The 27,281-nt window shown below is 40.8% G+C and overlaps 1 protein-coding gene and 1 long non-coding RNA gene across 10 annotated transcripts in view; one reads left to right on the top strand and one right to left on the bottom strand.

Moving 5' to 3' along the window:
- Positions 1-9,654, bottom strand: part of LOC129482584 (uncharacterized) — a 35,187-nt gene extending 25,533 nt beyond the window's left edge. Inside the window, exon 1 of the long non-coding RNA XR_008657773.2 lies at positions 9,537-9,654. This is a non-coding gene — a long non-coding RNA (uncharacterized lncRNA). The remainder of the gene's footprint in view (positions 1-9,536) is intronic.
- The window catches only part of SLC12A6 (solute carrier family 12 member 6), a 109,566-nt gene that overhangs the window by 65,925 nt on the left and 16,360 nt on the right, over positions 1-27,281 (top strand). For 8 of the 9 annotated variants that reach the window (XR_010120740.1, XM_055278598.2, XM_063639062.1 and 5 more), the window contains 11 exons: positions 11,045-11,139; positions 12,856-12,987; positions 14,005-14,151; positions 15,510-15,564; positions 16,405-16,535; positions 17,196-17,437; positions 20,123-20,337; positions 21,439-21,597; positions 21,767-21,865; positions 22,141-22,198; positions 26,950-27,124. Coding sequence is in view for 8 of the 9 variants with exons in the window: in XM_055278598.2 (XP_055134573.1) it covers positions 11,045-11,139; positions 12,856-12,987; positions 14,005-14,151; positions 15,510-15,564; positions 16,405-16,535; positions 17,196-17,437; positions 20,123-20,337; positions 21,439-21,597; positions 21,767-21,865; positions 22,141-22,198; positions 26,950-27,124 (1,508 nt within the window). In the remaining variant the exon portion in view is untranslated. Of the gene's footprint in view, positions 1-11,043; positions 11,140-12,855; positions 12,988-14,004; positions 14,152-15,509; positions 15,565-16,404; positions 16,536-17,195; positions 17,438-20,122; positions 20,338-21,438; positions 21,598-21,766; positions 21,866-22,140; positions 22,199-26,949; positions 27,125-27,281 lie in introns of those variants that run through there. The other variant, XM_063639065.1, reaches the window with a different exon arrangement.

Below are 27,281 nucleotides of genomic sequence, written 5' to 3'. Positions count from 1 at the left end.
AGTGATACCCTGTCTCTAAAACAAAACAAAACAAAACCCACAACTAACTGCTCACTATTGGAGTATTTAGTGAACCAATTATTCTGAGAACTGGTCAGTAAAGGGAAAGAATTATTTGTCCTGTTTTTAACTGAACTACTTGGTAATCAAATAGTAGATTAAAGGAAATGTCTCTTTTTATAGAGGTATTCCAGCTAATAAATGAAGGAACAATAATAGAATGAGAATATTACCATTTGGTGACCTCTCATAAATTAATGGAGCTAGGCATTACTCATCAAGTTGCTAATATCTCAAAAGGAAAGACAACCAGATGACAATGACGTGTACCTCCTGGCAGATCATAATACCACTGTGAAATAGTTTTCCTGCCTACTCTCCTAGAAGTACTGAATGTGATTAAGCTTTTAGATTCAACTACCAATTTATAGGAATTACAAAAAAAGGAACATGTTAAACAGCATCACATGGATGCCATCATCAAAACCCAGACCATCAGAAACTCTTCAGAACAAATTACATGGTTTCCTTAACAAATCAATGGCAAAACAAAGTATAAAATCAAAAACATTATTTTGGGATAACCTTTCAGATTCACATAGTCACATAGTACAAACCCAAACCTGTGCCAAGGGAAATTAAGTACACTTACTGCTCTGTTGCCTAACTCAGACCAGCAAAGGCCATTTGACAAGATTAGGAAGCTAAAGGAGTAACTTGAGATTTATCCAGGGCCCAAATTATAGTATAAGTGGTAATTGACAAATGCAACATTATAGAAGTAATACCATCACAACAGTAAAGTGTTTATAAAGAGTAAGACCTTTGGTATACCTTTTTTCTGTTTACAAAAAAAAAAAAAGTATGCCATAAAAAACAAATCTGAAATATTTAGTAGAACTATGCTATCAGTTTTCATTTGAATTATGCAGTGAAACACCAGTAAGTTTCCCCAAAATATCAGCATTATTTAGATAGTAAAATGAGAAAAAAGAAACATAATAGTGTCTGGGTGCGGTGGCTCACGCCCGTAATCCCAGCAGTTTGCGAGGCTGAGGCAGGTGGATCACCTGAGGTCAGAAGTTCAAGACCAGCCTGGCGAACATGGCAAAACCCCGTGTCTACTAAAAACACAAAAAATTAGCCGGGCATGGTGGCAGGCGCCTATAATTCCAGCTTCTCGGGAGGCTGAGGTAGGAGAATTGCTTGAACCCTGGAGGCGGAAGTCACAGTGTGTTGAGATTGTGCCACTGCACTGTAGACTGGGCGACAGAGCAAGACTCCATCTCAAAAAAAAAAAAAAAAGAAAAAGAAAAAAGAAACAATAGTAATCTGATAGGTGATGTAATGCAAACCATTACTGAGGCCAGTCTCCGTGGGGATCCTTCAAAGGACTCATCTTAGGATTCTGAATAATCCTAAAAGAGCCCTGGAATATGGATTTGGTTCTTAGTTCCTGCAGAGTAAAGATTATTTGCTACTCAGAAACTAGAAGTTCCATTCCATCTGGTATTTCTTGGGGTCACAACGGTGACCTAAACTTTTGAAGGCTGAACTCTAAAGCAGCATGGTTTCCCACCAAGATATTCAAGCCAAAAATTAATCCATGCCTTTCAATATAATCACTTCTAATTTCATGCCTTTTGGTATAACCACACTTGATGAATGCTTCATTTCTTGCCTTGGAAAGCCTTGACCTTTCATGACTGTCCACAAGCCATGATTGACCAGGAACTCTTTGGGAACCTCCCATTGCACAGCACTACCACAAGTAGACCATGAGTAGGACATTATTGGAGACATCATTGGTCTCATAAAATGTAGACAAAAATCTCTCCAGGGATATTCTTCTACCTTTCTAAAAAAAGTAAGCAAGCAAATGGAAGGTGGGCCAGAAACAGCCAGGATCCAGACTGTCTGATGATAATAATAAATAAAATTGTCATAAAAGTTATGGTGATTTCACCTGAAACTTGAGATGAGAGAGATCCAAACATAGAGGTGCCAGGGATGCAGCAAGGGGAGCCAGAGCTGCTAGGAGGTGGCTTGGACAGCAGGTAGCAGAATGGGACAGGTTTGTCTCATGCCAGATTTTTGTAACAGCATCATTGTAAGGTTATTGAATAGCAGAGAGGTAGTATGTTGAACTCTTACTTCCATAACCCTCAAGAGAAATGACATGGCCCTGAGTCTGGGATACAAAATTCCATTAAATGTTTTTTTTTTTTTATTATTAATTTTTTTTTGCACACAAAAACAATAAACATTTTCTAAAAATACATACAAACAAAAAGATGCATATCAAACATATTAGGAAGGTTGCACATGGGAAGTCGGGGAATAGAAATGGGGGGTGGGAGTTAAAATAAATGAGAGAGGGACTTTATATGGATCAGTGATAATAACTCAATCCTCTATTTGACAAAGAAGAGGGAGAAGGTAGAGGAAGAAAAAGAAAGTGGGATAAAGGATCAGAAAGGGAGGAAAATAGAAAAAATTAGAGTATGACTCCAGGGTAGACCTGTTTTGTTGTCACTGAGTTGGTTGGTTGGTTTGTCTGTTGTATTTTTCATGTTTCGCCAAGTTGGCCAGACTGGTCTCGAACTCCTAGCCCGAAGTGATCAACCCGCCTCGCCCCCCAGAGTGCCGGGACCACAGGCGTGAGCCACCACGTCCAGCCCCCACATTGCTTCTGGCCTCCGTGGTAGACCTCCCAGACGGGGCGGCCAGGCAGAGACGTCCTCACTTCTTCCCAGACGATAGGTGGCCAGGCAGAGGCGCTCCTCACTTCCCAGACGATGGGTGGTTGGGCAGAGGCGCTCCTCACTTCCCAGACGGTGGGTGGTCGGGCAGAGGCGCTCCTCACTTCCCAGACGGGGCGGCCGGGCAGAGGCGCTCCTCACCTCCCAGACGATGGGTGGCCGGGCAGAGGCGCTCCTCACCTCCCAGACGATGGGTGGCCGGGCAGAGGCGCTCCTCACCTCCCAGACGATGGGTGGCCGGGCAGAGGCGCTCCTCACCTCCCAGACGATGGGTGGCCTGGCAGAGGCGCTCCTCACCTCCCAGACGATGGGTGGCCGGGCAGAGGCGCTCCTCACCTCCCAGACGATGGGTGGCCGGGCAGAGGCGCTCCTCACTTCCTCCCGGACGGGGCGGCCGGGCAGAGGCGCTCCTCACTTCCTCCCGGACGGGGCGGCCGGGCAGAGGCGCTCCTCACTTCCTCCCGGACGGGGCGGCCGGGCAGAGGCGCTCCTCACTTCCTCCCGGACGGGGCGGCCGGGCAGAGGCGCGCCTCACTTCCTCCCGGACGGGGCGGCCGGGCAGAGGCGCTCCTCACTTCCTCCCGGACGGGGCGGCCGGGCAGAGGCGCTCCTCACTTCCTCCCGGACGGGGCGGCCGGGCAGAGGCGCTACTCACTTCCTCCCGGACGGGGCGGCCGGGCAGAGGCGCTCCTCACTTCCTCCCGGACGGGGCGGCCGGGCAGAGGCGCTCCTCACCTCCCAGACGACGGGTGGCCGGGCAGAGACGCTCCCCACCTCCCAGACGGGGCGGCGGCCGGGCAGGGGCTGCAATCCCAGCACCCTGGTAGGCCAAGGCAGGCGGCTGGGAGGCGGAGGCTGCCGCGAGGCCAGACCACGCCACCGCACTCCAGCCCGGGTAACACCGAGCACCGCGTGAGCGAGACTCCGTCTGCAGTCCCAGTACCTCGGGAGGCTGAGGCAGGCAGAGCACTCGGCGTCAGGAGCTGGCGACCAGCGTCGCCAAGATGGCGAACGCGTGCCTGCAGCCAAAGGAGAAAAAGCAGGCAGCGGTGGCGCGCGCCGGCAGTCCCAGGCAGTCCGCGGCGCGGGCAGCAGGGAGCCGAGTAGATTGCAGCCTGGGCCACAGAGAAAGAAAGAAGAAGAAAAGAAAGAAAGAAAGAGAGGAAGGGAGGGAAGGGAAGGAAGGGCCAAAATTCCATTAAATGTTTAAATCAGTAGAGGATGCAGTTAGGAAGATGAGCAAACTCCTCAAGAATAAAAGACTGTTTAAAGAGAAGGAAAATAAATGGAACTTCTAGAAAAGAAAAAAAATATATGTATTGATATAAAAAAGTTAAACAGTAGCTTAGTCATAGTTAAATAGTGTAAACAAAAAGAACTACACCTAGATACATCTTAATGAAACTGCAGAATATCTAAGAAAAGATCTTGAAAGCAGCCAGAGAGAAAGGACAGTTCATCAAAGGAACAACAGAATGACAGAAGAATTCTCAATACCAAAACACAGCCAGAAAACACAAATAAGTGTACACAAAAATTTTGTAGAGACAAGGTCTCACAGTGTTGCTCATGCTAGTCTCAAACTCCTGCCCTCAAGCAGTCCTCCTGCCATGGCCTCCCAAAGTGGTGGGGTTACAGGAGAGGGCCGCTGCGCCCACCCTGGAGACATCTCTGACAGTCACTACTGGAGGTGCTACTGGCATCTAATGAGTAGAGGCCAGGGATTCTCTTAAATATTCTACAGTGCACAGGACAGTCCCCCATAATAATTATTTGCTCCAAAATTCCATAGTGCTGAGTTTGAGAAACCTAAAGGAATTCTAAGGAATATACCTCAAGAAAGAATAAAATGATCCTAGAAGACTAGTAGTCTGAAATGTAAGAAAGAGTAGTGAATAAATGAACTAGTAAACTTGTACATAGACTCAAATCAGTGTTGTCTCTATAAAACAACTCTAATATCTTGTTTATGGAGTTTTTTTTTTTTTAAAAAGAGACTACTGGAAATGTTGGACACCAATATTAGGTAAGTCAGGAGGAGAAAGTTGGAATTGAAGTATTAGAAAGTCTTTGTGTTGTTCAGGAGGATGTCAAGCAATTGTTTAAACTTATTTAACTATTTAAGTAAAATATATAGTAAAATTTCAAGGGTCATTGCTAAAAGAACAGAAATAGAGAGTGGAAACAAGAGGGGAAAATGTCATTAGGGAAAAACAAACCAGAAAATCCCAAGAGTGGGAGAGACAGAGACAGAGGATGAGAATGAGTCATAGAGAAAGAACAAATAAAAAGATGTCAGAACCCTGTCTAAATATATTAATCACTAAGGTCGATGGACTAAACTTGGCAGCTGAAAAGACAGATGGTCAGACTTTTAAAAATCCAACCCAAACAAATAGATGATAAAGTGTGTTGTTTAAAATGCCAATAAATTTGGAAGTAATTTGTTAAGCAAAATAATAATAATAACTAAACGATAGATGTATGTTTAAAGTTGTTGTGCCAGCCAGGCCTAGTGACTCACACCTGTAATCTCAGCACTTTGGGAGGCTAAGGCAGGCTGATGGCTTGAGCCCAGGAATACGAGGCAACATGGCAAAACCTCATCTCTACAAAAAATCCAAAAATAGCTCTTCGTGGTGGCATAAGCCTGTAGTCCTAGCTACTTGGGAGGCTGAGGTGGGAGGATCTCTTGGGCCCAGGAGGCTGAGGCTGCAGTGAGCCATGATCGCACCACTGTACTCCAGCCTGGGTGTAAGAGTGAGACCCTGTCTCAAAAAATAATAATAATGATAATTAAAATTGTCATGACTTCTTGGTGGATTAAACCTTTTGTTATTATGTGGTATAAATAAAATTGTCATGCCTTCTTGGTGGATTAAACCTTTTGTTATTATGTGGTTACCTTCTAATTCCTAATAATATTTTTCTCATAAATTTATCTGATATTAATAAAATTATGTCAGCTTTCTTTTGGTTAGTATTTGCCTGATATGTCTCTTTTCTTAATATTTTCTTAATGTTCAGCTTTTGTATGTCTTTATATCTCTTATAAATAGTATATGTCTAGATTTTATTGTTTAATCCAGTCTGTCAATCTTTGTCTTAGTCTATTTACATTACTGGTATTATTGATATACTTGGAGCATTGTGCCATCCTAAATTATTTGTCCTACTTTTTCTGCTTCTTTATAATCTCTTCTTAAAAAAAAAAAGCTATCTGTATTACCCCTGCTTCCCAAATGAGTATTAACACACTCTCACATTACTCTCTCCTTTGGAAGAACTATCCTTTAACTAACTTAACGTGGTCTGGCTCCTTTCTTTCTTTCTAAATATGCTCTCCTTTCCTCACTGTCCTTTAGCTATACTGTCCTTTCTGCTCTATGAATTCACTAAAATTGGTTCTGCTTTAGGATCTTTTAAAATTGCTATATTCCCTCTGCCTGAAATGTAGGCTTTTCCTTACTATCCTATGCCAGGAGTGTGCTGCAGCCAGCTCACATCAGCTCACAAGAGCCAGTTAATGCAAATCTCTTCCCAAAACCAGGTTCATTGTCTTCACATTAGTAGTTTGAAAATGGCCATGTGTGAGTATTTATACCACAGAAATTGTCAAGTACTGTTAAGTCAGGGGTTTGTTTTAATTCTTCAGAGGCTGCTTATCAGCACACCGATGATCTTATATGAAGTCGTCATTCCCCTCCCTAGTCACAGTCTCTCCCAGTACCTATTTGATTTTCTCCCTTGAACTTACCACTTCTTGAAATTCTTTTTGGGTTTTTTTGTTTTTATTTTGTCCTGTTTTTTTTTGTTTGTTTGTTTTTGTTTTTTTTTTTTTTATTGCCGCTGTTGTTTTTCCTTACTTTCTGTCTTCTGTAACTTCAGTATATGCACAGTGAAGGCAGGGTCTTTAACTGCCATGTCCACTGCTATACCCCTAGGACCCAAAACAGTATCCAGTACATCCTAGGAATTTAATAAATATTAGTTGAATAAATGAATAACTCAGAAGTGGTGATAATTTTAAGCTATACTCTTTAGAATTTTCTGGAGCCATTAGGAAGAGGAAAAGAATTACATTTTTCTTTTTATAACTTTTTGTTACTGAAAATATCAAAGGTTGCCGGGCGCGGTGGCTCACGCCTGTAATCCCAGCACTTTGGGAGGCCGAGGCAGGTGGATCATGAGGTCAGGAGATCGAGACCATCCTGGCTAGCACTGTGAAACCCCGTCTCTACTAAAAATACAAAAAATTAGCCGGGCGCAGTGGCGGGCACCTATAGTCCCAGTTACTCCGGAGGCTGAGGCAGGAGAGTGGCGTGAACCCAGGAGGCGGAGCTTGCAGTGAGCCGAGATCACGCCACTGTACTCCAGCCTGGGCGACTGAGCGAGACTCTGTCTCAAAAAAAAAAAAAAAAAAAAAAAAAAAAATCAAAGGTACAGAAAAGTAGAATAGCATAATCAACTTTTATGAATGCATCACCCAGCTTCATCAGTGTTACAAATCTGTTTTCAAGACCCTACCTAATTTTTCCCTAAACTGTTTTAAAGAAAATTCCACATCATATGATTTTACTTGCCCTTTTTTAAAAAAAGAGTGATATATTTTCTCTTATTTTTTGTTTTAAAAATGCCTTTTACCTTTGGTTTGTTGAGTCAGGATCCTAACAATGTTCATTTGCAATTAGTTGATATGTCTTTTAAGTCTCTTTTATCTATAAAAGTTCACCTTTTAAGTTTTAAGTTTATGCCATTTATTTGCTGAAGAAGTCAGATCATCTTGTAAAATTTCTCATCTTGTAAAATTTGGTGATTAGATCCTTCTAATGTTTAACATGTTCCTCCTTTGTGTTTTCTTTGAACTGATAGATTTCGAGGCTTGATTAGATTCAATTTCCATTCTTTTGGCAAGAATACATCATAGCTTGTACAGTGTATTTTTCATTGTATTACAGGAGATTGTATTGTCCTACCTTCAGAGATGTTAAGGCTGATGAGCAGGCTCCAGATCACCCTGATCCATCCATTGTAAAGTTCTGCCTCAGCGTTTCACCTAATGGTTTTAACAACCATTGATAATCGTTGCCTAAATCCATTATTTCATTAGTGATTTTTTCTATCATTCCATCATTAATTAGCTGGAATGCTTCTATAAGGAAGAAATTTTAATTATTGGTTACCCTGAAATACAGTTGGCACAAGAAAGGCAAGATGATTGCTTAATTCTTTCCATTTATTTTTTCTATTTATTAATGTTATTTTTCAGAGTCATGTATTGTTTCCTTAACCCGGCAAAGGTGACTAATTTTTCAGAATATCATTTTGATTATTTCATGAATTTGCATTTCAATCCATCACATTATTTATTTTTAATGTTTATATTATTCCATTTTGGGGCATTGGGAACCCCTTCAGTTTGGTTCTGTGCCCTTTGACGTGACCTAGTAATTCTGATAGTTTACTGACTGTTTCTCAAGCCCATCCTTATACATTTAAGCTTATAGGGTTTTTAATTATTTAATTTTTATATTTGTATTTATTTCCCCAGTATTGAAAATCTTAGTTTTTAATAGCATTTATGTTTTTTTTTCTCTTCTCTCCTGCCAGACTCTGTAATTATATAACTTTTGCATAATAATGAAACAAAGTTAAGGTAGTGCTCAGATAAAACAAAGTTTGCTGTCTTATGGACCTGGTCTCTTTTTTTTCCTCATAGCTATTTCACCGAATTTTTGTCAGATGCCTCTTTTAACGTTTAAAAAAAAATGTGGAAGGGTTTGTACAAAAATAATAGTTAAATGACATAATATAATTTTTTTCTTTTTTCAACTTTTTTCCCCCGAGACAGGGTCTCACCCTGTTGCCCAGGCTGGAATGCAGTGGGTCAGTCACAGCTCACTTGCAGTCTTGAACTCCTGGGCTCAAGGAATCCTTCTGCCTGAATAGCTAGAACTATAAGCATGCACCACCATGCCCTGCTAATTTTTTAATTTTTTTTGTTGAGGCAGGGTCTCAGTGTTGCCCAGGCAGGTCCGGAACTCCTGGACTCTAGCAGTCCCTCACCTGGGCCTCCCAAAGTTCTAGGATTACAGGCATGAGCCACCATGCCTGCCCTATTTTTTTCAACTTTTATTTTGGATTTAGAGGATACATGTACAGGTTTGTTACATGTGTATATTGCATGATGCTGAGGATTGGGGTATGGGTAATCCTTTCACCCAGGTAGGAAGCATAGTGACACAGGATTTTTCTTGGCCACTTTGCCAGCCAGATACCTCCAGCCAGCAACATCCATGCCCAGGCTTTGCTCAGGCCCAAGCTCACCAGAAGAGATGCCCCGTCTATTCAGCCTGCTGGGCTGTGCCTGGCTTGCACTCCAATGCAGATCCTGCAGCCATTGCAACTGTGCACTCAGCCCCTGGTGGGAGGGGGTGAGTGAGTGAGCGAGTGCAGTGTCCAGCTGGCTGCTCCAAGCAGTGAGACAGAAGCGGGCTGTATGTGGGGCTTGCTGCTGGACCAGGCGTGTCACACTGAGGGGAACATGGTGGTGCCCAAACGGGTGTCTGCAACCCTGAAACCTCAGAGGGGTTGTTACCGTGTGCCAATAGCTCTTTCAGTCCCACCATCTGCAGCCTGATGGATGGCAGCATGTTAACAGCTCTGTCTGTCCTGTCGCCCCTGCTCCCGCCCGCTGCTGCTTCCCATCACGTGGGGTAGCTGCCCTCCACTGGCAGAGCGTGGAGGGCCACAGTATTACAGCCTTCTTTGTACCTGTGTTTGGTGGGTCCTGAGTTCTTGTCCCACATCCAGGAAGAATGAGGTTGTGCTGGTGATCAAAGGGTGAGGAGGGCGGAGAAGAATTTTATTGAATGACGAGAAACAGTTCTCAGTGGAGGGTGGTCTCTCTCTGTCTCTCATTGGGGCTGGGGCTGGGGCCTTTATGAGCTCAGAATGGGGGAGTGTATGCTCATTGGTTTGTGAGTATGCAAAAAAGGCTAAAACAAAGGCACCACTCAAAGGTGGGCATGACAGTGTAAAAAACCAATTAGGGAAGGGTAGGTATATGTAAACTAGGTAAAGGGTGGGGAATCAATCAGAGGAAAGTATGCCAAATGGGAAGAGAGTTTCTCAATCCAGTCCGTGGATTTATCCAGGACTTGTAGCTAGGCTTTAAACTGTCTTTGGCTTAAAGGTTGGGTTTCAATTGTATGTAATGAACATGCAAGTGCATGTATCTTTTTGGTAGAATGATTTATTTTCCTTTGGGTATATACCCAGTAGTGGGATTGTCGGGTGGAATGGTAGTTCTAAGTTCTTTGAGAAATCTCCAAATTGCTTTCCACAGTGGCTGAACTAACTTACATTCCCACCAGCAGTGTATAAGCATTTCTTTTTCTCCACAGCCTTGCCAACATCTGTTATTTGTGACTTTTTAATAATTGCCATTCTACTGGTGTGAAATGCTCATCACTGAAATCATTAGAAAAATGCAAATCACAACTTCGTATAGTTTATAAAAGGTCAGACAGCTGTGGAGGCAGAGAGCTTTTACTGTCATTATCAGCAGCAATAGTGTGTAAAGGAGACTACATCTAACAGTATTATACCCTGAGTGTATACTCAATATCTTTTATTCCTCCTAAACTTAGGTGACTTTAAGAGTAGAGTCTCGGCTGGGTGCAAGTGGCTCAGGCCTGTAATCCCAGCACTTTGGGAGGCTGAGGTGGGTGGATAACTTGAGGCCAGGATTTCGAGACCAGCCTGGCCAACGTGGTGAAACCCCATCTCTATTAAAAATACAAAAAATTAGCTGGGCGTGGTGGTGCGCGCCTGTAATCCCAGCTACTTGGAGGCTGAGACAGGAGAATCGCTTGAACCAGGGAGGCGGAGGTTGCAGTGAGCTGAGATTGTGCCACTGCACTCCAGCCTGGGTGACATAGCGAGGCTCCATCTCAAAAAAAAAAAAAAAAAAAAAAAAAAAAGAGTAGAGTCTTCATGGGCTGGAATTCCAAAAGAATAGTGTCTCTAGGGGTCTTTATTATTGTTAAGGAAAGGAATGACCCATGTTTATTTACTTCTTAGAGAGTTTTATTTTTCTTCCTGCTGGAGAGGGGTCTATATTCTCCAAACAGTGCTGGTTGAGTTCTCTTTAAGATTAAATTTGAATATGAAAATGGGTTATATTAATACCAAAGCAACCTACACTTACCTGGTGCTGATGTTTCTTCATCAGAAACCAGTGAGAAGCTAACTTGATCTACCTTTTTTTTTTTCCCCAGACGATGGACATAAGAAAGCCCGAAATGCTTATCTCAATAATTCCAATTATGAAGAAGGAGATGAATATTTTGATAAAAATTTGGCACTCTTCGAGGTAATATTTCAGAGAAAACTATGGACTGAGACTTTAGGAACAGAGATCTCATGATAGCCATATTTTACCCCATTTGGTTTTAAAATTTTACAAGCTGGATAATTTAATGTTAAAAGAAAATATTGTAACTTGTTATTATAGTAAATTTTGTCTGTGTAATCTAATTATAGTGAGTAACTATTAAATCAAATTGTTATGTAGTAAGGAAGAGGAGTTTGACTTCTTGGACATATGGATTACCTTGCAATCTAATTCAGTTGTGATTTAATTGTTTTTATTAGAATAATCTTTCTTCTAAGTATAAATCAGTGTATTTCTCCACGCTTGTGTCTGGAAAGACTATCATTTGCCTTAGAACTAACTAAACAAAAATCACTGTAGGAAGCAGGCTTCCAGATTAGCAGGACCTTCATGTCCTTTTTTTAATTGTCAAATAATAACTATATATTTATGGATTACAATGTGATATTTTGATATTTGTATACATTGTGGAATGATTAAATCAAGCTAATTAACATATCTGTCACCTTGTATATTTATCATTTTTGTGGTGAAAATATTTGAATTTGACTTTTTTTTTTGAATTTGACTTTCTTAGCAATTTTGAAATATACGTTATGTTAACTGTAGTCGCTATGCTGTGCAATAGATCTCAAAAACTTATTTCTCCTGCCTAACTGAAACTTTGCATCCTGTGACTAACCTCTCCCCCTTCCCCTACATACACTCCAAGCATCTGGTAACCACCATTCTATTACTACGAGTTCTACTTTTTAGATCCCACATGTAAGTGAGATCGTGTGCTATTTATCTTTCTGTGCCTGGCTTATTTCACTTAACATAATGAAGAGGACCTCTATATCTTATCTGAATAAGACAACATGGACTCTATGGCCAGGCTCCATAAGCTGTGGCCAGGTTGTTGAAAGGAGCCTGGTTTATTTCAGCACTACCTTTTTCTGGCCTTTGACAATGATCCAAGTGCCACTTCTCTCAATGTACCTTTTTTTAGTTTGTTTTTGAGACAGGGTCTTGCTCTGTCACCCAGGCTGGAGTGCAGTGGCACGATTACAGCTTGACCTCCTGGGCTCAAAGGACCCTCCTACCTCAGCCTCCCTAGTAGCTGGGACTACAGGCACATGTCATCACACCTGGCTGATTTTTAAATTTTTTGCAGAGACAGGGTCTCAACTTTGTTGCCCAGGCTGGTCTTGAATGCCTGGGCTCAAGCGATCCTTCTGCCTTGTCCTCCCAAAGCATTGGGATAGCAGGTGTGAGCCACCACGCCCAACTCAATGTACCTTTTTTTTTTTTCTTTTGAGATGGAGTCTCGCTCTGTTGCCTAGGCTGGAGTGCAGTGGTGCAATCTTGGTTCACTGCAACCTCTGCCTCCTGGGTTCAAGCCGATTCTCCCACCTGAGCCTCCCGTGTAGCTAGGATTACAGGCGCGTGTCACCACACCCAGCTGATTTTTGTACTTTTTAGTAGAGATGGGGTTTCACCATCTTGGCCAGGCTGGTCTCGAACTCCCAGCCTCAGGTGATCCAGCCACCTTGGCCTCCCAAAGTGCTAGGATTACAGGCGTGAGCCACCATGCCCGGCCTACCTGTGAAATATTTTTTCACTTAATTCGAAGTTTTCTGGTAGCAAGATTATTCTGATGCTTATGTTCAGTGTTCTTTGTAGCTCATTTCTTCCATGTCACTGGCTTTATAGGAAGAAATGGACACCAGACCGAAGGTGTCTTCCCTCCTCAACCGCATGGCCAATTACACTAATCTGACTCAAGGAGCAAAGGAACATGAAGAGGCAGAAAACATCACTGAAGGGAAAAAGAAGCCCACCAAGGTGAGGCCTCAGAATAACAAGGAATACATAAAAAGAGCCCTGTATATAAGAAAGAAGGAAATACCTAAGGCACCATTCTGTGTTCAGCAGCTATTTATTAAATGCTTGAGAGGTGCCTGGAACTGTTCTGGGCACCAGGGTCATGGCACAAACAAAACATACGATGCAGTCTAAATTCTAATGTGGGGATACAGTCCTTAAGCTGTTTTAACTGCCAAAATATATAACATATTAAGTGTTGATAAATTCCCTAGCAAAAAATTAAGCAGAGTAAAGAGACTGAAATTGGCAAGGGAGCCAGAGTGGAGGGCATTGCTACTTACATAGGTTGGACAGGGAAAGCCTTTCTGACAAGGTGATATTTGAGGAGAGATCTAGCTGATGTGAGGGAGTGAGCTATGTGGGAAAAGAGCATTCAGGGAGAGGGAATAGCTTTTCAAGAGAAGAGTGTCCATACCCATCTGCTGATGCCATCTGTCTGTTGTGAAGTTGTTGAGTTTTTTAAAGACCAAACATCAGTTTTTCTCAAAATGAAAATATAAGACATTCAGCTTACCATTCTGGTTGTTCAGCTCTTTGAAAAGGGGATAAAACGGCCGTCAGATCTTCATTTTACCATCTATTTTATTTACCAACTACTGTGAAGAATTTATGCCAAATTCTGAAGAAATTCCATCAAGTCCTTATTGTTTTTAAATGAGAAAAGCCAACAGCTTTGAAAAAATTTTAAATTGTTGTGGGTGCACATAAAAGTTTATTTGTGGCCAAATGCCTATGTATAATAAACACATGCAGGAACCTTTGTCAAGTTAAAATGTATAGCTTTAGGAATAAAAGTATGGTGATAAACACTTGAAAGATGGAGATTTTATATGTGCCCTTTTGAAGATGTTGATTAAACTTATGATCTCTGCTTAGAGGTTAATATGGTAGTTAGGGAGCAAGTTATTATATAAAAGAATAAAAACCTCTCTTTAGGATAACTGTTTAATTTTTTGTCAATGTCTTTCTTTCTAGACCCCTCAAATGGGTACCTTCATGGGTGTCTACCTCCCGTGTCTACAAAATATTTTTGGAGTGATCCTTTTTTTACGCCTTACGTGGGTGGTGGGCACAGCTGGAGTTCTTCAGGCTTTTGCAATTGTCCTTGTCTGCTGCTGCTGTGTAAGTACTGCACTGGCTCCTGGAGATCACCTGACCGTTGCCAAGTTCTCAAGAGTAGATGCACACGACCTCTTTGGGAATCAAACAAAGAATACTTAGGGAAGGACTCATGATCTCAACAGAAGAAATTATTCTGATATTAAAATCTAAAGGATTTTCGGTTATTCAGTGCGTATTAGTCACTGCTTGCTATCTATTATATGATGTACTAGAAATTACAAAGCAAGACTTCAATTGGAAATGGAAGATAAAGTTCCTGTCTTCAAAGAATTCAGAATCCAAACTATTTGAGCTTGATAGCACCAACGTTGTGACAGAAAATATGTTAGAAAATGTGATGTATTACTCCAGTATATATTGAGAAACAAGACAGGTTATTGCGGATGTGAGGGGTATTTGGTTTTTTTATTTGGTTTTGAAGTTCCTTCCCTTATCCCTTCCTTGGAAATTTAGATGTTCTTTCCAGGTCTTCTCTCTACTGAGAACATTTTTATCTTCCTTTAATTTAAACTTCTCCTCATTATGTATCCCAGCCACACCTATGAATTTTATAGGTTTGTACTGTCCTCTTTTATCACTATGACCTTTATACCCTACCTGTATATTATCCCCAGCTGATGAGCAAAACAGGTTAAGCAGGCACAGTTCATATTTTTAATAACTTAAAATGTTCATGGTACCACCTTTTTTTAGTCTCTCAGGCTTAAAACCTCAAGGCTGTGTTTGGCTTCTTAATTGCTTTTCACATCTAATCAGCTACCAACATTAATCTATTCTCTGAAATCTTTTACACTCAGCCCTTTTTATTCACACTACCACCACGATAGTTTTTACCTCTCACTGTACTACTATGGTAGCCTGCTAACCAATCACTCTGCCTCCAGCTACTCCTATCTGCAGTCCATTCTATACTATGCTACCAGGTAATATTTTTAAAATGCAGTTCCTATGTGCTCAGAAGCCTTCAGTGATTCCCTTTCTTACTGAACATTGTTCTTAATATTGTATTTAGTCTTTAGTCAGGTTCTAACCTGTTTTCTGTCAGGTTCTAACCTGTTTCCTTTTGAGTATACTAATCTCTATTCCCTGTGTAACTAGGAAATCTAGAGTGAGATTAGCAGTTCTTAATAGCACCTGACCTACCGATGTGGGAGCATTTTGACAGAATCCTCCAGATATTAGTGGTATGACTAGTGCAATGAATTGGACCATATCATCTTATTTCCATACCATTAGGTATGACTGTCCATAAGGTAGAGTTAAATGTTTGCCAAGTGCTCTTGGAACACAAATAGAGAAGTGGTATAGAAATGTCATCTTTACACAGTAACAATCCCCTCCTTTCCCTTTCTCTGCAGACAATGTTGACTGCTATCTCCATGAGTGCCATTGCCACTAATGGAGTGGTGCCAGGTTAGTAGGTCAAGGTTGTATTTCAGGATTTATCAGTGTTGACTCTATGTTTATGCTATAAAGCTAGAGGTGCAAACTTCTGAAGAATTGAATACTATTTAGTCTGTTCTGTGCTACAACAGAGTAATGGTCTGTAGGACATAGACATAATACTATTTGACTTTAAGATGCCGTCTTTAAAATCTCTTTATTTTTTAAACTAGAATGCATTAATTTCAGTCACATGCTTAGCTTTTATTAGTTAGAATATATATTTTTTATAGACAGAGTCTCACTCTGTCACCCAGGCTGGAGTGCAGTGACACGATCATAGTTCACACAGCCTCCAACTCCTAGGCTCAAGCTACCTTCCCACTTCAGCCTCCTGAGTAGCTGGAACTAGAGGTGTATACCACTATGCCTGGCTATTTTTTTTTTCTTTTTTGTAGAGGTGACATCTCACTATGTTACCCAGCTTGGTCTCAAACTCCTGGCCTCAAGCAGTCCTCTCGCCTCATCCTCCCAAAGTGCTACCATTAGAGGCGTGAACCTCCACACCCAGCCAGAATATATTTTATTGGGCTGTCTCGTGTCATAGTAAATATTCTCTAATTTTTTTCTAAGTAATGCTGGCAAACTGTATTGCTTCATATGGCTCATTACATTAGATGTGCAGTATATCCCACAATAACACTTTCACCTTTTACTTCCCACTAGTACATCTTTTTATCACATTGAAGGTTTGCAGAAGCCTGAAACATTTAACCTTCATGTATATATTTTTTCTTATTTCTATTTTATTCATATTCCTCTTACTAATACCCACTCTTTCTCCTATTCACCTTCTGTTTTGTCTTTTAGCTGGGGGCTCATACTTTATGATTTCCCGGGCACTGGGCCCAGAGTTTGGTGGGGCTGTTGGCCTCTGCTTTTATCTTGGTACCACATTTGCAGCAGCCATGTACATTCTTGGTGCCATTGAAATCTTTCTGGTAAGTAATGACTTCATTGTGGTCTATAATATAGAAGAAATATTGATTTGGGTTTATTCTTTGCTATGAAAGCTTCTGAGAGATCAGCTGTGGGAATAAATCAGGTGATGGACTACCAACGTCAGTTGGCCTCTTAAGTGAATATGAGGTGGAAAAGTTGAAATTCCCTTTGCCTGCCTGTCCCTTCCTTTCTACCTGATTGCACCACTCTGCCACCTCATCCAAGAGATTCAAGTCCAATGGGAAAAAGTAAAGTTTATCTTTTTTTGATATCTTCGTCCCTATGAAATAAAATGCTTCTCATTTCTCTATTCACTGAGACATATTTACTATTTAAAGTAGTGATACTAGAATCAGGGTTAAAGATAATCATTATAATTACTTTATATAACCCTATGAATAACATTAATAATTTTTTCCTTTCTTTCTGTTTGGAAATGTAGTTATTCGGAACAGCATGTAGACCAAAAAAAAAAAAAAAAAATCCATGACATCCCATTTCTGAAGGCATTTCAGATCCTATTAGAAACTGGGCTAATTCCCCAGTTCATTTTCTCTCTCAACTTTGCTTTCTTTTGTGAAAGTAAATGCAAGCGAATACAGCCTTTTTACTTAATTCTTTTGAAATAACCTAATTTTCTCCTTTATTTTACCTAACAGGTCTATATCGTCCCCCGGGCTGCCATCTTTCGCAGTGATGACGCACTCAAGGAATCAGCAGCCATGCTAAATAACATGCGTGTCTACGGCACAGCTTTCTTGGTCCTTATGGTATTAGTGGTATTTATCGGCGTACGCTATGTGAACAAGTTTGCCTCACTTTTCCTGGCCTGTGTCATTGTGTCCATCTTGGCCATCTACGCTGGAGCCATCAAGTCTTCTTTTGCCCCTCCACACTTCCCGTACGTGTCTGTCTCTCTGCCTAGCCATCCTTATTGGGTAGTAATTGAAAATATCTGGTGGTGTGATAATTTTAAGTCAGAATTTCATGGAGTCTCTCTGAGATTTTCCCTCTTGGATAAGCCCAGTTAGACTTCCTTCCTCATCTAGGCAGGAAGCCTCCCGGCAAACTATGTCCTATTCATCCTCTTTCTTATGTCCCAAGCATAGAACTAGTAGCTGTAATCATCATTTAGGTTCAGATATTAGATTTTCTTCTCCCTGATAATGGTACATAATCTTTTTTTATTATACATATTTTGAACTATTCATAAAGGGCTTTGCAGACAGTGTAGTTATTGCCAGCAACCTTTATAAGGTATTTAAATGTTGGATTTCTTTTACTAATTAAAAATCAAGGGAGTCAAAAGAAACCTAAAATCTTACCTAAAATGTTTAATTAATTAAATTTTTTTTTCTGTCAGTATTGTAATGGACTTCCTAGTCATAAAGGGAAATATTATACAATTTGCATATATCTCTCTATATATGTAATATTACACACTATAAGTAATAACAGCTACCTTTTTTCAACCTTGATTTTATTTTTTTTAATTTGTATAAATTTATGGGGGTACAAGTGTAATCTTGTTACATGCACATATTATGTAGTGGTGAATTCAGGGCTTTTATTTATTTATTTATTTATTTAAGAGTTGGAGTCTCATTCTGTTGCCTAGGCTGGAGTGCAGTGGCACGACCTTGGCGCATTGCAACCTCCACCTTCTGGGTTCAAAGCAATTCTCCTGCCTCAGCTTCCCAATTAGCTGGGATTACAGGCATGTGCCACCACACCCAGTTAATTTTTTTTTTTTTTTTAATGGAGTCTTGCTCTGTCACCCAGGCTGGAGTGCAGTGGTGCGATATTGGCTCACGCAACCTCTGCCTCCTGGGTTCAAGTGATTCTCCAGTCTCAGCCTCCCAAGTAGCTAGGACTACAGGCACACACCACCGTGTCCAGCTAATTTTTGAATTTTTGGTAGAGATGAGGTTTCACCATGTTGGCCAGGCTGTTCCCAAACTCCTGACCTCAAGTGATCCACCCACCTTGGCCTCCCAAAGTGCTGGGATTACAGGCGTGAGCCACTGCACCCAGCCTAGGTCAGGGCTTTTATCCATTACCCAAATAATGTACTTTGTACCCATTGAGTACTCTGTCATCATTCACCTCCTTCTTCAACTCCCTAGTGCAAGTACTTTAAAGTATGTTTTTTGAAGTAGTAATGGATTTGTGCAGATCTGTGACTCACAGGCTCACTTTTCCCTTTGACTAGTGGCATAGGGACTAGCTGGCACTGAATGTTATTTATAGTCTTGTTACAGAATTGTCTTGAAGAGTCATCTGGATTATCTGAGGATCAAACTCATCGGTTCTATGTTGATTTAACCAGATTACAGAAAAAAAGATTTTTCAAGACAAAAAGACAGTTCCAGTAGGTTTAATGACTTACCTCAAAGTTAATTAATGGCAGAGCAAGAAGAAGAACTGTGATTTCCTGACTCCCCATTCAGTATTTCTTCTATGCCATGCTACATGATGGCAGAAGTAGATTCGATCTTAAACTTTTAATCTGCTTATCTAGGGACTGTAATATAGCTGAAGGTCCTTTTTAGGGTCATAAAATTTATAAAGGTAACATTCTGGTTATATCTCAATTTGGGAAATTCCATTTTGTCTCAGGTTCACCTTTGGGGCTTCTCCTCTTTTTTAATTAGTACATGGTCATAATGCATGATATTTTCTTCGAGATATTCCAGCAAAACAAGACAAAAAATCTAGAAGAATACATGAAACAAGACTGGGAAATGTTGAGAGTTGTTGAAGCTGAGTAATAGGTACATGGTTCATAATAATGTATTCAATCATTTTGCAAATTTTAGAAGCCCCTTTGTTGGACCTGAGAGGTATTTTAACTATGGATGTATTATTCCTTTGTTTATATTTGTGTCTCTGGGTTAAAGAAAAAAATAAAACCAGCAGGTTAATATTTATGTTATCCTTACCCTCACTCCCACTGAGTCTAGGCTTAAGTTCAAAAACAGTGTCTCTTAGGCCATAGAGGGATCTGCCTTTTAATTCTGGCCAAGCTGTTTTCCTTGCAACAGTAGCCAGAAGATTCAACCTTTAGCATAACATTTTCAAGGTGGTTGTTATGAATGTTAGGCTTTTCTAGGCCAAAAAAAGAGGAGTGCTTTATAAGAACAACAAAAGGACTTCAGTATTCTTTTAGACCTAACAATTTTAGCCAAAAATTTTGGAAGATGAGTCAGCATAATGTCTTCAGACAGTTCTTCAATTTGACTTCCTTCACTGCCACCACCTATGACCTTGGACAGATAACTGTATTTCCCTAACCTTCAGTTAACTCCCTGACTTCCTAAACTTCAGTGCCTCCATCCACAACATAGAAATTCTAATACATTGTGAGGTTGCTGTAAGTATTAAATTGGCAGAATATGTAAGTCACCATTCACAGTGCTAAAATAAATTATAAATAAATAAACATTAGTTCGTTTCCCACCCATGACAGTAGAAGCTCTTAAAGATGGGGTTCTTGTTTCCTTTACTAACCTGTTTCCTTTTTTTTTTTTTTTAAATGTATTTTTTTTTCCTTACTTGATCTTACTCCCTATTTCTTTTCACTTAGGGTCTGCATGCTGGGTAACCGCACCCTTTCATCAAGACACATTGACGTTTGCTCTAAGACCAAGGAAATTAACAACATGACAGTCCCATCAAAGTTATGGGGATTCTTCTGTAACTCAAGTCAATTTTTCAATGCCACCTGTGATGAATACTTTGTTCACAATAATGTCACTTCAATCCAGGGCATTCCTGGATTGGCTAGTGGTATAATTACAGGTAAGTTAGGGAGTTATTGGACAAGTTTTTTCCTATTTTCTGGGGAAAATAGGCCTTGTCATCTTAGATTCTTCTAGTGTCCATAAAGATTCACTGCCATGGTGCTAATTCCCTTCTTAAGCACACCACACAGCTCTTAATTCAGCATATTTCTGCTTTTCCATTAGTAAAGCTGTCCTTATTCGGGACTCCTTTACAGAGTGATGTCTGCTAACATTCACCTCCATTTCAGAGCAGAGTTGAGCAAATCACTTTCTAACCTTAGGGTAAAATATACTGTGTATTCTTGTAAAATTGCCAATGTTCTTCCTGCACTGACAGAATAGAACTGTTTTAATGTCCACATCCACATGTATCTTCCTAACTTAGCTAAATTCCTGAAACATTCCTTAAGTGGCTTCTATTGTAAATGTTTGGTCTGTAAATTTCTTTGCACATAAGTAAGTTTACATTAAGGTGTTAGAAACAGCATTGATGACTGATAAATAATAATGGGATTTGTGGGGCATTTAGTTTTAGTTCGTTTAACTTTTACTAATTTGCATTAGTAAAGTTAAAATGTATTTGCATGTACCAAATCATTTTGCCAAATTATATTTAAATTAGATAAGAAAGAACATTATGTTTAGCTGGGCGCAGTGGGTTATGCCTGTAATCCTAGCACTTTGGGAGGCCTAGGTGGGAGGATCATGAGGTCAGGAGATCAAGACCATCCTGGCTAACATGGTGAAACCCCGTCTCTACTAAAAATATAAAAAATTAGGTGGGCGTGGTGGCGGGCACCTGTAGTCCCAGCTACTCAGGAGGCTGAGGCAGGAGAATGGCATGAACCTGGGAGGCAGAGCTTGCAGTGAGCCGAGATTGTGCCACTGCACTCCAGCCTGGTGACAGAGCGAGACTGTCTCAAAAAAAAAAGAACACTGTGTTTTTATCTATGTGTGTTTTATTGTGCAATGTGTGTGTATACATGTGCTCATGTAGAAGCAAACACACCTTTAGAAACTGTATAAATGAGAAGCCTGATTTTGAATGTTTGGATAGAAAATTAATTATCTTTTTTTCATACTGCTGCTGCTTAAATTCTCATTTTTCCCGCTGCAGAGAATCTTTGGAGTAATTACCTACCCAAGGGAGAGATCATTGAAAAGCCTTCAGCCAAATCTTCTGATGTCTTAGGCAGCTTAAACCATGAATATGTTCTTGTTGACATCACCACCTCCTTCACCCTTCTGGTGGGAATCTTCTTTCCCTCTGTTACAGGTAAACACGTAGGCTGTTGTATATTTTAGAAGCTGTCAGACCCACCGAGTGATTTTTCTCAGGAGGCAGAATTCTCAGGGTTCCTAGATTTGCTTCTACTCTTTGCTATCAGTATCAATATCAAAGTGTCCAAGAAGTTAACTTGGTTTTTTCCCCCTTATCTCTAAAGGTATCATGGCTGGATCAAACAGATCTGGAGATCTGAAAGATGCTCAGAAGTCTATTCCCATTGGTACTATCCTTGCCATCCTGACCACCTCCTTTGTCTGTATCCTTTTTATGGATCCAGTCTGAGTCTTAGTCATAGGAGCATCCAGTAGAACTAGATGATCAGTATTTTTATCCTGGTAACAAAGATACCTGCTTTCTATCACTTCACTTCTTGCCAGATAATCTGCCTACCTCATATAGAAAATTCAAAAAATAATTTATAGGAGTATTTAGCAGCTCATTTTACTGACAGAAGAAAGTGTCTGCTGAGTATCTACTTTCTATCTCATGTTAGAGGGTAAACAGCAGTTTCCTTGACTCTCAATATGGTAGATTTAAGCAATGTTGTCCTCTTTGGTGCATGTATTGAAGGGGTTGTTCTCAGAGACAAGTGAGTAATGAATTTCTTTGTAACAATTATGTGTCTGTCTGCCATGACTTCTGATCATTCCACATAGCTCCAAGATAGTTACAGACTTACAGTCTCAACACAGCCAGGCACCGTGGCTCATGCCTGTAATCCCAGCACTTTGGGAGGCCAAGGCGGGTGGATTGCATGAGATCAGGAGTTCAAGACCAGCCTGTGCAACATGGCAAAACCCTGTCTCTACAAAAAGCACAAAAATTAGCCAGGTGTGATGGTGTGCACCTACAGTCCCAGCTACTTGGGGGACCGAGGTGGGAGGATCAATTAAGCCTGGGAAGTCAAAGCTATAGTGAGCCATGATCGTGCCACTGTACTCCAGCCTGGGTGACAAAGTGAGACCCTTTCTCAAAAAAAAAAAAAAACCCAACCCGAGTTATCAATCATGACTAACAATAAGAAAATATATGAATGTAGTTCCCAAAGGGGCCAGTATTTTCTAGTGAATATATGAGACAGTTAAATACAGTCCTTCAAAAAAGCAGTGAATGTGTCTGAATAATGAGGACTTCCCTGTCCATCAAGAACTGTTCAGAAACGAGACCAAAAGTCAATAAGGGCAAGTAAAAACAATTTCAAGTGTCTCTAGCATCTCCTTTATGAGAGATAAGTATCTAATTGTGTTTGACATTCTAAATAAAAGACTGAAACTTACTTTCTTCATATTCTGTTCTTTTGTCTTCTCTTCTTTTCTTTTCTACTTATTTATATAGAGACAAGGTATTGCTCTGTTGCCCAGACTACAGTGCAGTGGTGCAGTGATGGCTCCCTACAGCCTCACCCTACTGGGCTCAAGTAATCCTCCCACCTCAGCTTCCCAAGTAGCTGGGGCCACTGGTGCATACCACCACACCCAGCTAGTAGTTTTTTTTGTTTTTTTTGTAAAGATGGGGCCTTACTATGTTGTCCAGGATGATCTGAAGCTCCTGGGATCAAGCAATCCTCCCACCTGAGCCTCTCAAAGTGCTAGGCTTATAGGCATGAGCCACCACACCCAGCCCTTTCTGCCATTATTCTTTTTTAAATTTCCCACACTACACAGATGTATCCCCTATTCTTTATCCACATCACTCACTTTGTACAGGCCTTCAGGATTTTTGCCTACGTTACTGTAATAATCTCCCTTTTAGTTCTAGCCTCTAATCCTTCTTCCACACTGCCACCAGAATGGCTTTTCTAAAACACAAAATTTGAACATACAAACCTCCCTGCTTCAGAGCCTGCCAAAGCCTGTTAAAATCCATCACTGTGATCTGGCCCTCTCTACCTCTTTTTACTCTTTATCTCCTGCCATTCCCTCATAAGCTCCCTAACTTAGAGTTTAATATGTCTTATTATGTCTCCACTTATAAACACATTTGTCTGTGTTGTTTCCTTTGCTTAGAATAGGTTGCTCCCACCTGGCCAACTCATATTCATCCTCTTAGAGACTAGGCTAAGGGTCTTCTCTCCTGTAAAGCTTTCCCATACTCACCCAAACAGAGGTAAACACTCCTCCTTGTGTTCAGCCACTCTATTTGAATATACTATATTATGGCATTTATGATGCTGTATTGCAGCTACTTGTTTTCATATCACTGTCCCCTACACGATGAGCTCTTTGAGGACTTGAAACCTAATAGATGCAATATAAATATTGTTGACAAAAATAAAAAGCACAATATATATATGTATGTAACATAGTGTGTGTGTGTGTGTGTGTGTGTATATATGTATGTATATAGTATAGTATATTACTATACCATTGTAGGAAATTCATGGAGCTTTGGTAAGTTACACCATAATATAAAAATTATTATTGAGAGTGTAAATTAGAGTATCATTTTGGAAAATTATTGGTTATTATCTCCTAAAGTTGAACATGTGCTTACCTATGACTCAGCATTTCCACTTCCAGATATATCTAACAGAAATGCTAGCACATGTGCATCAAGAATAATTCACAAGAATTTTCACAGTAGTGTTATTCTTTTTTATTTATTTATTTATTGCCTGCTTCATTTTCCCTTCATAAGTATTCTTAATAGCCAAAACCTGGAAATAATCCAAATGTCCATCACTAGTAGAATGATTAAATTATATATTCATGTAATAGGAAGCCATACAGCAAAGTAAGTCATAGCAATATACACCTCCCCCCCAAAAAAGTTCACAAGCAATGCTAAGAAAACCAAACACAAAAGTATGTACTGTGTATCATTTATATAAAATTTTAGAACAGTAAAACTCTATAGTATTCAAAGTCAGAGGGCTGGGTATGGTGGCTCATGCCTGTAATCCCAGCACTTTGGGAGGCTGAGGCTAGAAGATTGTTTGAGGTCAGGAGTTCCAGACCAGCCTAGGCAACATAGCAAGACTTTGTCACTACAGAAAGTAAAAAATTAGCTGGGCATGGTGGCGTATACCTGTAGTCAGCTACTGGGAAGGCTGAGGCAGAAAGATCACTTGAACCCAGGAGGTTGAGGCTACAGTCAGTCAAGATCACAGCACTACAGTCCAGCCTGGGTGACAAAGCAAGACCCTGTCTCAAAAAAAAAAAAAAAAAGTCAGGTTAGTGGAGAGGAAGAAAGGGCTAATGAGTGAGAATGGGCGTTAAGAGAGAATTTTGGGTACTGGCAATGTTCTGTTTCTTGACCTGCATGGTAGTAGGTCAACACCTACAGCATGGGTGTTTGCTTTGTAGAAATCTTCAGATGTGCATTTGTTGTTTTTTGCACATTAATTTTTTTTTTTCCCCTAGACGGAGTCTCGCTCTGTCGCCCAGGCTGGAGTGCAGTGGTGCAATCTCGGCTCACTGCAATCTCTGCCTCCCGGGTTCACACCATTCTCCTGCCTCAGCCTCCGGAGTAGTTGGGACTATAGGCGCCCGCCACCATGCCCAGCTAATTTTTTGTATTTTTAGTAGAGACGAGGTTTCACCGTGTTATCCAGGATGGTCTCGATCTCCTGACCTTGTGATCCGCCCGCCTCGGCCTCCCAAAGTGCTGGGATTACAGCCGTGAGCCACCACATCCAGCCTTGCATATTACTTTTTGTGTGTGATACTTAATAAAAATTGTTAAAAGAAGTAATTAAACTGATGCCATGTTTCACCCATCAAATTAGAAGTGACCTTAATTTTTTTTAATACACAAGACTGGTGTGGAGTGTGTATGTGCCATAAGACTTGAATCTTCTTATATTTCCAGTGGAAGTAAAATTTAGTACAAACTTTCTGGACAGCAGTTTAGTAGTGATTTTGAAATGTTTTAAGATATTGATCCCTTTGGTTAGTTACTCCCTCTTAAGAATCTGCCATAACTTAGCTGGGGCCAGGCGTGGTGGCTCACACCTGTAATCCCAGCACTTTGGGAGGCCGAGGCAGGCGGATCACGAGGTCAGTAGATCGAGACCATCCTGGCTAACACGATGAAACCCCATCTCTACTAAAAATACAAAAAATTAGCCGGGTGTGGTGGCGGGCGCCTGTAGTCCCAGCTACTCAAGAGGCTGAGGCAGGAGAATGGCGTGAACCCGGGAGGCAGAGCTTGCAGTGAGCCGAGATCACGCCACTGCACTCCAGCCTGGGCGATAGAGCGAGACTCCGTCTCAAAAAAAAAAAAAAAATTACTTAGCTGGGCACAGTGGCTCATACCTGTAATTCCAGCATACTGGGAGGCCAAGAGGGAAAGATCACATGAGCCCAGGAGTTCATGACAAGCCTGGGCAACAAGGCAAGATCCTGTCTCTACAAAAAATTTTGTAAAAGATTAGCTGGACATGGTAGCGAACACCTGTGGTCCCAGCCACTTGGGAGGATGAGGCAGGAGCATCGCCTGAGCCAGAGAGGTCAAGGCTGCAGTGAGCCGAGATAGCGTCACTGTACTCCAGCCTTGGCAACAGAGTGAGACCTGTCTCAAAAAAAAAAAACAAAAAAAAACCTGCCATAAGGAAAAAAACCTGAACTGTGAATGTAGATATGTGCATAAAGATATTAATTATAATATTTTATATAATAGAAAATCAACACTAGAAGAATGGATAAGAAATTGTGATGCAATATTATTCAAATCACTAAAAATTTTTATTCATAGCTTTTTATGACATAGAAAAATGCTTATGTTTCAAGAATACAGAATTATAGTGCAGTGAGATCTCAATTTTTCTAAAAAGCAGATATTTTGATACCCTGAAGGGGAAAGTTATAACTGAAGCTTAGCTTCTTTTCTAGCCCCATATGTATTTTTTTCCTAATATAGGTCAATAGTGCCTTTTGATCAAATCTAGCTATCTTTATATTTCGTAATATTATTTGTCTCATTTTTGATTCGCTAAAACTTAGAAGAAAAAAACTGGGTGGGCTGGACGCAGTGGCTCATGCCTGTAATCCCAGCACTTTTGGAGGCTGAGGCAGATGAATCACTTGAGGCCAAGAGTTCGAGACCAGCCTGGGCAACATGGTGAAACCCCGTCTTTACTCAAAATACAAAAATTAGCCAGGTGTGTTGGCGCACATCTGTAATCCCAGATGCTCGGGAAGCCGAGGCAAGAGAATCCCTTGAACTTGGGGGGCGGAGTTTGGAGTGAGCCAAGATGACACCACTGCACTCTAGCCTGGGTGACAGAGTGAGATTCTGTCAAAAAAAACAAAACAAAACAAAAAAAAACACTGAATGTCTCTAGTCTTTCAGTCTAAAGTTATTTCAAGATTAAATTTCCCACTCCTATTTCTTTCCCAGGTTCGGTGATGCTGTGAAAGGTAATTTGGTGGTGGGCACCTTATCTTGGCCTTCCCCATGGGTGATTGTTATTGGCTCCTTCTTTTCAACATGTGGAGCTGGACTTCAGAGCCTCACAGGTGCACCGAGGCTGCTACAAGCTATTGCCAAGGATAACATCATACCGTTTCTGAGGGTGAGTGACCTTTTATTATCCCTTCTTTTTTTCCCAGCTTTAGTGAGAAACAGTGTGGTCTTCATGGGCTTAGAAATTACTAGATCATAAATGTGGAGACATGGGTTTTTAGTACAAGACCCTCTAAATCCCAAGCGTGAGTTTACCTGTGAGTGCT

Source organism: Symphalangus syndactylus, chromosome 5, assembly GCF_028878055.3.
Source record: "Symphalangus syndactylus isolate Jambi chromosome 5, NHGRI_mSymSyn1-v2.1_pri, whole genome shotgun sequence".
NCBI classification, from domain to species: Eukaryota; Metazoa; Chordata; class Mammalia; order Primates; family Hylobatidae; genus Symphalangus; species Symphalangus syndactylus.
The sequence above is the reverse complement of the archived record's forward strand: the minus strand, read 5'-3'. Positions and strand labels throughout refer to the sequence as shown.